Source organism: Dunckerocampus dactyliophorus, chromosome 12 (genome assembly GCF_027744805.1).
Source record: "Dunckerocampus dactyliophorus isolate RoL2022-P2 chromosome 12, RoL_Ddac_1.1, whole genome shotgun sequence".
Lineage (NCBI taxonomy): Eukaryota > Metazoa > Chordata > Actinopteri > Syngnathiformes > Syngnathidae > Dunckerocampus > Dunckerocampus dactyliophorus.
The window spans coordinates 5,238,611-5,250,811 of record NC_072830.1 but is presented as its reverse complement, the minus strand read 5'-3'; the positions used below and the strand labels follow the sequence as shown (position 1 = coordinate 5,250,811).

Genomic DNA, 12,201 nt, shown 5'->3' with positions numbered 1-12,201 from the left:
GTCAAATTCCATTAATGCTGTCCAATCTTTATCTTCCTGATCATACAATATATAATATGAATAATACTAGTAGTAGTAGTAATAATAATAATAATAATAATATTAATAATAATAATAATAATAATAATAATAATAATAATAATAATAATAATATACAGTTTGGTTGAGTACTGCACACAACAATTAATTAAAATTAATTACACTGAGTAAAAACGTGTATTATACCGCTGATAAGTGTGAACAATATGTTTTCCTGATTTGGTTCATTTAAAGAAAAACTACAACTCCCGTGAGTAGCCAAAGTGGCTGTGAAACCTCCAAACTGATTGGCTTTATCGTCACCCATGTGACCAAATCGGACGAATGGGGGCAAGACGTAACCAGGAAGTAATGAGAGCGGGTCAAGCGTCGCAAACGTGAATGTCAACGAACAGAGCCAGCCGACGCAGTAGACACTAAAATCGCAGTTAAACTTCTTTTATGTCTCTACAAGTTAGCGCCACCTGTGCATTTTAGCTGTCGGGATGTTATTAAGATGCTCCGGGCTGCGGCAAAAACGCTTTATAGCACCTCTGTGTCCAGACGAATATTGTTAACTCTCAGGCACTTTTCAAAGAAGACGCCACGGAAGCTCAGAGTTTCTGAGGCAATTTCAGGCTCTGCATTGGGAGCCGATATCCAAGTATCAGTAAGTAGATATCCAACATGAACACATGTTTTTTATTGCATTGTTATTTGTGATGAACGCTGCATAGCCTCAAGCTAGCTGCAACGAGGACAATCTTCCTGGTATTCCTGGTAACTTTATTACTAAGATAGTCCATTATAACGGGGAAAAAAGTTCAGGAAACGCCGAGAAGCCATAATTTTCGGCGTTTGCTAACCATCTGTGGCTCTCGTCGAATGGAGCCGAGTAAACACGCTCCACTGTGAGCAACAAGAAGCACAATTTATACAAAAAAAAGTGAAAACAGTGTTGGAACTGAAAAATGTGAAATGCAGCCACTTGGAAGAATGTCCAGCGATGCTCCACGCAGGGCTTGGAAGTGAGGCTTGCTAGCTAGCTTCTAACAGCCCGGAAATAGGGCGTAAAATCCGGCTGAAAAATTGGTTATGGAGCTCAAACAGTGCAGCGAAACGATGAGGAGGCATACAAGAATGTATTCATGCACACTGATTGGGTGTAAGAGGGCAAACTGACATGTTACAAGCATTATTTTCGTTGTCTGGCGCTGAGATAAGCTTTCACTGCTTTTTCATCATCATTTTTCATCTATTTTATGTTGAAACGACCGGGTTGGTTTCCCAAGAAGAGACACTTTTCGGTCTTTTAAATCTTTTAGTGAAAAACGTCTGGAAAATGACACAAGTACAGCATGCTGGACTCCTGCTCACATTAGCAGGCAGTGATGACAACCAGCAAGATCCTAGGCTAAATGCTCAGCTTGAGACACGCCTACCCACAGGTGTGTAGTCCTTTCTAAGTGGGTCAGTATGTGATTTCTGTGTAGGTAGTTAATTGGTTCGAGCTTGTGTCAATCAAGGTGCATGGTTGTAAACTATGTGCAAGCAGCTAATGTCATAAGGTTGCGGTGCAACCTGTCTGCCCCACTGGCCTCACCCCCACCAACCCTGCACAGACAGGACTTCAAGCAGCCTGACTGCACAGAAGCGAGAGCAAGGCCAGCGCAACCCCAGAATAACTCCACAATACTACTTTATCTATTTCTATCAACTCTAATGATGTCTTCATGCATCACACCATGTGCACTCACACAATTGGAGCAAATAATATCCAAATGTCCAAAATATTGCACAAACATCCTGAGTGTGAGAGCTATCAAACTTTCCCATTTCTCCTGAATGTCTCACAGTCACCTTGCTGCATTGCATTGGTTTTGATTGATGTTGTTAAATATCCTTCAGTAGAAATAAAAGAAATGGTTATTTTTACAGGGCTGGGTTCGCTCTGTCAGATCGCAGAAGGCAAATTTGTTCCTGGATGTGAACGATGGAAGCTCCCTGCAGTCATTGCAGATTGTCGCCAGTCCGAAGCTGAATGACCCGTAAGAACTTTGAAATGTATTTACTGTTGGAAAACACGGAACGTATTTGTTCCTGTCTTGAATGCAGATTGCTCACGTTCGGGAGTGCCGTGGAAGTGAGAGGAACACTAAAGAAAAGTCAGCACCAAAAACAGCCGGTAGAGCTGGAAGCAGAGCACATTCACGTCATTGGAGAATGTAACAGTGTGGTAAGGACCACAGTTGGTGTACTCCAACTGCAAGACCTCAACCCACAGGAACTTGTCATGCCTTGCTCCCGTTTCAGGATTTCCCATTTAAAATCAAAGAACGGCACAATCTGGAGTACATTCGCCAGTTCCCGCACCTTCGCGGCAGAACAAACGCCTTCAGCGCCCTGCTGAGGATACGAAGCGAGGCCACTTCAGCCATTCACTCGTATTTCAAGGTGGGCCCCGTCTGTGCAGAGGCTCCATCACGGCGCAGAGTAAGACTCACGCATGCTCTTTTCCCCCGCCTGCCAGGAGAATGGCTTTTTGCACATCCACACGCCCATCATCACTTCCAACGACTGTGAAGGGGCAGGCGAGCTCTTCCAAATTGAGGTGAGAGATGACTCCTGCTCTCAAAAGAATCTGCATTTGTCTAATAGCTATTTATTGTGAAATGCACACCCAAGACACCTCATTAGGTACACTTGGCTGCACAATTCAAAGCAAAGTAATCCTAATTGTGCTCGTTCACTTCCTCCTGGCTGTCGAGTGTGTATTTCCATGCAAAAGAACCATGCCGAGCTCTTATCAAATGCACTTCTGCCACCTTGTGGCCGTTGTTATGGCTTAAAACTGCTCTAACAGTGACATCTTCTACCGTGCACTTGTGTCATTACCTCTTTTTGCCTTTTGCGCAAAAAGAAATGTAAAAGACGTATAAATACGTCTTTGGGATCGGGCGTTCTGGTTCATTAAAACGTCTTTAAGTACGTAAGTAGGTCTTTGGTATTGAATGAGTTAACATCATTAGAGCCCTCCAGACATGAAATAACACCCATATTTACACTTAACACTCCTATTACCCAATATAGTAGATGTAATAAGGGGAAATAAGACATTTAAGAAATAGAAAACCTGTTTACCACCCTCTAAATACTTTTTTTTAAACATTATTAGAGCCCTTTAGACGAGAAATAACACCCCTATAGTCACCTTTACACTCCTATTACCCAATATAGTCGCCATCATAAGAGGAAATAAGACATTTAAGACAGGTTACTTTGTAGGGAAGCAGAGGGTTCAGAGTTGAGTTTTAGCTAGTTGTGGGCTATGGCTGCAACAGTAGCCCATGTTATTATTGTGATGATTATGTTATTGTCGTTGAGCCTTTTGTGGGATCATTTAAACCTGCAATAAAATCCTGTTGTTCTGACGATCAAGTCAGGTGCTTGTCTCACCAAACAATTACTGCCACCTAGTGGCCAATGTAGGATACTACATTCTCAGGTTGATGCTCTTAATGGCGTGTGTTTGTATTTCAATTCATTTAGCCATTTTTATGCTTTTCATTTTTTTTAATTTGGGCAAAAAATACGTACAATTTAATTAAATGTACATATTTTTGACATAATAGCTATGAAATGGCAGTCATTTAATAATTAATCCCTTTTGGAAAACTGCGAGGGAGCGATGTTGGAACTTGTGATGTAGCGAGAAACCACCGTTTCCTTCTTTATTGTTAGGATAAGTAATGTACCAAGTTCCCCACTAGGTGGCGCTTTTACAGTCTTTAACTCTGCTTTTATTCATGCATGGATTGGAATGCATGAGAAAACCCAACTGGGTGAGGTGCATTGTGGTCGTTTACAACCATGCTGCTGTATTGGTTCTCACTTGTGTGCACTTAATGAATGTTGTTGCTTTCTCTCAAGCCTTCCTGCCCAGAGAGTGAGGATCAGAACTTCTTTTCGGTTCCGGCCTACCTGACTGTGTCTGGACAGCTCCACTTGGAGGTGCTGTCAGGGTCAGTTTTTTTTTTTTTTTCCCTTCTTAGTTTAAATTCTTAAAATTCAAAAATGTCTTTTGCATTGCTGCACAGTGCCTAAAGTCAAAGGACGATCCCACGCCCACACACACACACAAATGTCTCTCTCATAATTACGCCCGCAGGTCATTTTCCAGAGTTTACACTTTTGGGCCGACCTTTCGCGCAGAGAACTCGCAGAGCCGGCGCCATCTGGCCGAGTTTTACATGGTGGAGGCGGAGGTGGCCTTCACTCAGTCCATCCAGGACCTCACCAAGGTACAGCAGTGTGATGACACCCACGCTGGGAAATGGCAGTGCACATTGACTCTTGCTCAACAGTAAAAAGCAGCAATTTATATGTTAAAATTTAACATATAAATCTGATGATCTATCAGAAACCAAAGAAAAATTAAAAACTGTTTGAATTTTTCCACTGCAGATATCTGCACTCTAGAAAGAAGGTGCAATACAAAGAACAGACTGAGGAGGGCAGTAATACACAACAGTTGTCTACTGTCTTACATACACCAAACCAATAATGTAAATCCTAGGTTCCCAAAGTGGGGTACGTGTACCCCCAGGGTACCCCCACTGTCATTGTGGGTACGTTAAAAATGAAAAACAATTAGCACCTAACAGTCACAATTCCGAGCGCACCTGAACGCCTCACAGGACAGAGCGCACAGTCATAGCAGAATGTTGTGTATTACGAGTGTTTCATCTTGAAGGTTTAACTTTTATTGGTGTTCCAATCCCCGCATTGTGAAAACCTGTCAACGTGTGTGCGTGTCAGGATGAGAGAATGGAGATTCCCCTGAAAATGAGGTTTTATGGCTGCTTGTATGTGTTTTTTTCACGTTTGTTCTACTTTCCCTTTCAATTTGGTATCAAATTAATATGCGGATTTAAATCACAGCGATTGCAAGTGGACAAACGTGAAGCTCAAGTTCAACCCCTTCATAGGGAAGGATCCCAACATCTGGCTGAAATAAAATATATATAGGACCAATACTTAGATACTTTATTCATAGCTAAAAGAAATTCACAATTTATGTATTTATCAGTGCTCATGTAAAACTTTTATCAAAATTTGACCATGCACAATACAAATTTTTGAACGAGAATTACTTACTATAATATTAATTAACCAGTTAATCATGTGTAATGTTTCAGTTGAATGAAATGTAAAAATGGTTTATGTTTTTAAGTGTGCAGCAGTAGGGGGTACACGTCTTCAAGTCAAATGTCTGAAGGGGTACGCAACTGTAAAAAGTTTGGGAAGCACTGATGTAAAGTAAGACCAAATTCCAAAAATAAATACAAATAAAACAAAATAATAATTTTAATACAACTATTACATGTAACATCTAATAACTGGAACAGATAATGGAAAAAAAGGTAATGTATAGGCTTTGGTTGGTGACATTTAATTTAAAAACAACTGTTTTAATCATAATAATGTGTCCACTGCATGTAGGTTCCTCAGGTGTATTTTTACAGGTTTCATAAAGAGCAGCTGAGCTGTGTGATGCTTGTCCTGGTGCATGGTTAGTGAGTCAGACTGTCAATCATTGACGGTGCCTCACTCCCCAGGTCATGGAGGACGTGTTCAGGTGGACCACCGAGCACGTGTTGGCCCGCTGTGCTCATGACGTGGATGTGTTTCATAAGCACGTGACACCTGGGCACAGGGTGAGTCCCCAAAACCACTTTTATTTTTTATTTATTCAAGTCCGCCTGGCAACTTGTCGTCCCTTCGTCTCGCTGTTTTCCTCCCACTGCATCCCTGACTTGCTGAAAGGATGCTGTGGAGGCCATGCTGAAGGAGCGCTTCCACGTGTAAGTTTTTTTTTTCATGTGTGATTTATCTCCTTAAAGCTCATCAATTGTAAATGCTAAAGGAAGTCCATCCACTTTCAGGATCACCTACAGCGAGGCCATAAACATCCTAAACCGCAGCTGTCAGACATTCACCTTCCCAACAAACGTGCGTACCTTTTCCCGCCCCCCCGCCAACTTTGCTGTCATTCATCCGGACCGCCTCCTTGACCTTCGCTCTGCTTCTGTCCAGTGGGGCTGCAACCTTCAGACGGAGCATGAGAAGTACCTAGTGAAACATTGCGGCGAGCGTCCTGTCTTTGTCACTGATTATCCCTACCGGCTCAAACCCTTCTATGCCAGAGACAACCGGGACAGTCCCGAGCACACGGTCAGTTCAAAGCTGGGTCAATGATTTTAGTTATTTTTGGAAAAGTTCAAATATTATCAGAACCAAACAAAGAAATGAGAAAATAGGCGCATAGGCCACACAGTCAGGAGATCGGGAAGATCTCCATTGGGCGTCTCTGTGTGAAGTTGGCATGTTCTCCCCGTGCATGCATAGGTTTTCTCCCACATTCCAAAAATTCCAAAAACATGCATTTTAGGTTAATTGGCGACTCTAAATTGTCCATAGGTATGAATGTGAGTGTGAATGCTTGTTTGTCTACAGTATATGTGCCCTGTAATTGGCTGGCGACCAGTCCAGGGTGTACCCCGCCAATTGCCCGAAGTCAGGTGGGATAGGCTCCAGGAATCAGAAATTGACAGTATCGGCCTATTTGTTATCGGCAAAAAAGCCAATACGGACATTCCAAGTATACTGTAAAGTCATAATAATGTGAAAAAAATTTATGAAGATTATTTAAGAAAAAAATTGAAATATTTGTGAAATAAAAAAAACAAAAGCAAAAACAAGAAAAAAGAGCAAATTTGCTTTTTATTTATATGACAAAGCTAAGATGCAGTTTTTTCTTGAACTGTAGAGTATATCTCTTTTTAGCATATTTATATTGCATCATTTCGTTTTTCACAATGTGGCCCTCGCTGCAAAACCCTTGAATCAGGTGCTGCTGTGTTGTATGATGATGATGATGATGATGATGATGATGTGTGTGTGTGTGTGTGTGCAGGCTGCCGCCGTGGACCTTCTGGTGCCGGGTGTCGGGGAGCTATGCGGGGGCTCGCTGAGGGAGGAGAGGCTGGACCTGCTGAGAGCTCGCCTGGAGGAGTAAGAACCCGTTTAGGACCCCGTCGTATGATGTCATGATGCTGTCACGTTGAAACATCTCCACGGCAACTTTTCTGAATGATGATAATAATTTAATTGATTTTCTTTGGAACTCCTGAATAATGAGAAATTCAATTCTTCCCAGGGTGGGATTGGAAGACACCTACAGCTGGTAAAAACAAAACACTTACTGACATATGTAAACATTGTCACAGTCAGATGGCATTTCTTCCACTTGCAGGTATTTGGATTTGAGGCGCTTTGGCTCCGTCCCGCACGGCGGCTTCGGGATGGGGTTTGAACGATACCTGCTGTGCATTCTGGGAGTGGACAACATCAAAGATGTGATTCCTTTTCCCAGATTTTCACACTCATGTCTTCTATAAGTAACGTGTTTTTCCTCTGATATTTAACATGATATTGCTTCAGTAAATCCCCATCTGAAGTCCTAATGTGTGCTTTTGCTGCTGTCATGTTCATTGATGCAAAGATTTGTGCAATAGTTAGACATGGAAGCTCGATATTGTCATGCTAGGAGACAAAATAGAGCCCAAAATAGATGACAGAAATAGCTTCTCTGTGGAAATACTTTTATAGAATATGTTGGGTTACATTGAACATTAGGTACTCCAGCACTTCCCTTATTTATCGTGTGGGATAGGCTCCCAAAATAGCCTGCCATTAGTGAAATCCCAGAAGTAGCCAATTTAATTTTTTTTTTACAATTATTAGATATGTTTTAAGGCTGTAAAAGAGAATAAGCAATCCTGTCAAGTTTTAATCTCACGACATCTTAATTGTGTAAAAAGTGTCAAAACAAATTAAAGAGGTGTCCAAACTTTTTTCACCGAGGGCCGCATACTGAAAAATCAAAGGATGTGGGGGTCCACTTTGATATTTTTATATATTTTTCAAAATTTTGTCAAAAGGCTAAAAAAAATTATTGTATGTAAACTGACAAAGACAAAGCATCATGTTGGTATTAGCTATTAGCATCAGCATTTCTCATTCATCTGTTTACATTGTGCCTTTTTGCTCTATTTTCCCCTTTATTATTATTATTATTATTATTATTACTTTTTACAGTGTGCCATGGGCCAATAAAAATTGGGTGCCCTGAATTAAATATTGTTGATATTTAGTATTGAAAATGTAAAAAAAAAATGACAAAAGCTTCCTGTCATTTAAAAAAAAACAACTAACCTAATTGTCATACCATTGTAAAAATAAGTTAACCACTGTTAATATTAAAATGTAAAAACAATACAATTTTAATTTTTAAGGTGCTGTGTAATTTTCTGACATTGTTAATTGCCAGGCAAGTGTAAAAATAAGTGAAATACTGTTCCTTTGAAAACCTAAAAACAGTATAATAACCTTTAAGATAATTGACAAAGGCTTATTGTCATTTTAATACTTAATTATCATACAAGCATAAAAAGAAGTTAACCACTTTTAATAATGAAATGTAAAAAAACAGCCAGTTTGGACTTTACTTGTCTTCTAAAACTGTCATGATATTCAATCAACACCTGCGTGAGCATTATCATTTTTGTAAAGGCAGAATTTGTAGCTGTACCTCCGGTGGCCGTGGCAAATGCGGCTCTGTGGTGCACAACATTAGTTCAGCCGTTTTCGCTTGGACGCATTTCACTGCAGCACACAACTTTCCGTGTGGAGGAGCTGTCGATAGAACCGCGTCTTGCATGAACTGCAAGCGGTAGGTAAGTTTTCCATGGTTACTTTGGTCGGTTCTGTTCAAGTTTTCTCACTATGTTGACTTTGACTTAAATTCTGAAGCATGATTCAGCACATAAATCTGTTAATAATGGAAGCTCTCTGTAGCAGCATGAGTGGGCATGAAAACCAAGGAGTCGAGAGTTAAAGTGGGAGTGCCGATCGGCACCACTTCCGTATTATGCTCTTTGCGGGTTTGGCCGCCATGATGGTGAGCACAATCCGGAAAATATGGATTGAAAACATCCTCGGCACACTGCTCAGCTATTAATTGCTCTAATAGACTTTCTAAACGCAGTGGCGGAGCTACGAGGCGGCCATTGGTGGCCGTGGCCACCCCGGTCACTCTCCGGAAACCCCACTGGCCATGTAGACCATTCAGGTATCAACTTATTGCACCGCTATGTGAGTAATGGTCTCAGCTTAGCCACCACAATAAAACATTTCTGGCTCCGCCACTGTGTACCTGACTACGAAGTGCTGTTCTATCCTCCTATCCCACAATTTGAAAGTTTTTTTAAATTTTAATGATCTTATCTTTTAATGATCTTAAATTTTAATGATTTTATCTGAGTAGGTTTTTTGAATGTTAATCAGTGATTAAAAAATATCACTACACTTACCTATCTACTACAATAAAGTATTGTGCAGATAAAGTCCATACAATAATATTTTTTAGAAAATTCATGTTTTAAATATATACTGTAAGGCTTCATTGTTACATACGCCTTAAATATGCATCATGCATTTCTTTGAATTTCACGGAATTTCAATTCTACTTCCTGCAATTGGAATTTTAATTGCAATTCTGCTTCCTGTTTGCAATCACAATCCAAATTCAGGAGATGAATTGGAATTTAGAGAATTTAGAGGTCACTCTCAATTCAATTCTGAATTTTGTACAGCCCTGCTTGGTAGTCGCAATAGGTAGTGCAATGTTAGCTGGCTCATGCTCACTTGCTTTCCCTCATTAGAACGCACAGAAAAGGGAAAGAAATATGTGTTCATGTTTCATATAAGGATTGTGGTTAATGGGCAAAATTCCAAAAGAAGTGCAGTTTTCCTTTACGGCGGAGGGAGTGAGGTTTACCAACATACATTTCCACAGCTGCGCTGGCTGCCATCCGTTACACTTGTACCAAATGCTCCGTAATGACACAAAAAACCTTATCAGACACCTGAAACGCCAGCACCGCAGCGTTTGAAAAGTGCAAAAGGTTTGCCAGAGACCTCCGTGTGCGTGTGCCCGAATACAGCGCACCTTGCTGGGCCACAGCAGGTGGCTCCCTTTATCCCGATAGCAGTGATGTAGTAGTAGTAATGTCGTGATATTTGATGAGGACAAATCAACAGGTACAGTTGGTCAAATCCTAATTTGTTCCAGTCCTTTTTAACCCAAGGTGTGCACAAACACACGTACATCTCCGATTAAGAACATGACAACGAAAGCCTTGTACTTACGACAAGCCACCACTAGATGATGCTGTTTCCTTCTCGTTGACTTGTGGGAGTTGTAGAATTAATTAAAACACGATTGTAGTTTGTGCTAGTGTTAATATAAAATATACGTTTATATGCTATATACGGGTTGAGTTATGGTGTTATTTTAAAAAGAGATCTTTGGCAGGCAGCTTCCCGGCGGTGGGCGTGGTGTCGAGTAGGGAAAACAAGCCAAAGACGCCCCGTGACGCTGCGGTGCATCAGTCGAGCTTCCCCCGCGGAGGAGCCAGGGTTCGCCCTCTGTGTGAGAACCGTGACTCGTTTTGCCTTCCGTCCCTCCCTCAGGTCGGATGGCAGAGAGCCACACGCCGACCGGGGGCGTCCTGCGACTGTAAGCCGCTGTTGGGACACCAGAGGCGGACTCGTTGGCAAGATGAGCGGCGGAGAAGTCATCCTGCAGGGCTGGCTGAGGAAGTCCCCGCCGGAGAGGAAGCTGCGGAGATATGTGAGTGGATCTTCACTAACAATCTTAATACACATTATTCAAGTACATATCATTATATGTACTTGCACTACTTCACTACTTTAACAATATGTTCATTGTTAAGCTTGTAGTTCCCTAATTTAGTGAGCCCAAATATTAGAAAGCGCTCGCAGCATGATGCAGTGCAATTGTATACCACTGCAAAATACAACCACAATAAGAAACTCCTTTATCTATGGCACTTTTCTATTAGTAAATAAGGTAATCACATGTTAGAAATAGACGTCATACACCACTGCACATTATTACCCACATACCAACATAACTAAAAAAAACATTGTTTAACTTACTTGGCTAATCATTATATCATGCAGGTGTACCTATTGTTATGTTTTGGTTGGGGGGGATTTAAAGTGGTAGCAGGTGCACCCCCTGCCCACTCCCCTAAAAAAAACAAACATCTGGAGCACTTTACACATCCCCACAGGAGTAGAGACATCCATTTTTTTACTGCTATAAACATGCAAATTTCACACAGACGGCCACCCAGTATGGATGGCGGGGGCGGGGGTGGGGGTTGAAGGGGTCCGGTCGGTCATATGACAACAGGCCTGCAGCTGTCTACCATCTCACATGCACGTTATCCCATCACGATGAGGTCACGTCTGACGGGAGCAGTTTTCCATCCACGTCACAGCAGTGGATGCTGGCATTGTTGATTTTTTTGGAGGGGGGGAGGACCTTGAGTAGCCTGATAAAGCTTCCATAAGCCTCTGGGTGAGGGGCTGCCACTGGCGTAATAGGATTTATGGACGCAGCAATGAGACAATCTATAAATACAGCTGTCCATGTTTATGTACGGTTTTGTGTTACCTCTGAGCTGACTTTGCCATGATGTCATCTGTACATCGCCCCCCACCCCACCCCATACACCCTTTTAGTCCCTGTCAACTCATCCTGTGTTGCCTCCCCATTGTCTTCCACTTAGTGGGCTAATATTTACACAGGGACCACCGTGGTCAGCGTGGAACAGCCACTGTCCTCGTTGGAAGACGCCGGCTTAGCCCCACTGTATAAACAACAGCAGGCCCGCAGATAACATAATGGGCCCTCCATCCATACAGCCATACATCCATCCCTCCCACCCTCCATCCCGCCCGCATCCAATAAGCCATCAACAGCCCAGCAGGCAGACAGCTTTAGTGTCATGAGACGTCCACAGCGAGCAGACGTGTGGACGCAATCATCTAACCGCCTGGAATTCCTTTCTCTCGAAAACGTCAGAGCGGGAACAATCAGGGCCATTTAGCCGCCGCCATTGCTGTCATCTGACTTAGGTGACGTTTGGGCTGCAGCTCAGCCCCTCGTTTTGTTTCTAGACCACGGGCGTCCAAACCGTTCCCTCCAGCGTGGGCCACATAGTGAAAAATGAAAGGATGCAACTTTGC

General features: G+C 42.1%; 2 protein-coding genes across 3 annotated transcripts in view; both read left to right on the top strand.

The window, feature by feature from the left end:
• The first annotated feature begins 400 nt into the window (after positions 1-400).
• Positions 401-7,945, top strand: nars2 (asparaginyl-tRNA synthetase 2, mitochondrial). Its single transcript, XM_054794369.1, has 14 exons — positions 401-688; positions 1,957-2,066; positions 2,134-2,254; positions 2,332-2,472; positions 2,549-2,629; positions 3,949-4,040; positions 4,187-4,319; positions 5,637-5,735; positions 5,845-5,882; positions 5,964-6,030; positions 6,115-6,252; positions 6,995-7,092; positions 7,238-7,264; positions 7,334-7,945. Exons 1-14 carry the CDS (start codon positions 536-538, stop codon positions 7,476-7,478), a joined length of 1,443 nt encoding a protein of 480 aa, XP_054650344.1. The 5' UTR covers positions 401-535; the 3' UTR covers positions 7,479-7,945.
• A 2,226-nt stretch (positions 7,946-10,171) lies between these two features.
• gab2 (GRB2-associated binding protein 2) overlaps positions 10,172-12,201 on the top strand; it is a 48,647-nt gene continuing 46,617 nt past the window's right edge. Inside the window, exon 1 of one of the 2 annotated variants that reach the window (XM_054795159.1) lies at positions 10,172-10,774. In XM_054795159.1, the coding sequence (XP_054651134.1) occupies positions 10,703-10,774 (72 nt within the window). In that variant the 5' untranslated portion in view covers positions 10,172-10,702. The remainder of the gene's footprint in view (positions 10,775-12,201) is intronic. The other variant, XM_054795158.1, reaches the window with a different exon arrangement.

Excerpts from the sequence above, each read along its gene's own strand:
- nars2 (XM_054794369.1), top strand. The coding sequence starts at position 536 with ATGCTCCGGGCTGCGGCAAAAACGCTTTATAGCACCTCTGTGTCCAGA. Across the intron at positions 689-1,956 it reads GAGCCGATATCCAAGTATCA|GGCTGGGTTCGCTCTGTCAG; the intron begins GTAAGTAGATAT and ends TTATTTTTACAG. Across the intron at positions 2,067-2,133 it reads AGTCCGAAGCTGAATGACCC|ATTGCTCACGTTCGGGAGTG; the intron begins GTAAGAACTTTG and ends TCTTGAATGCAG.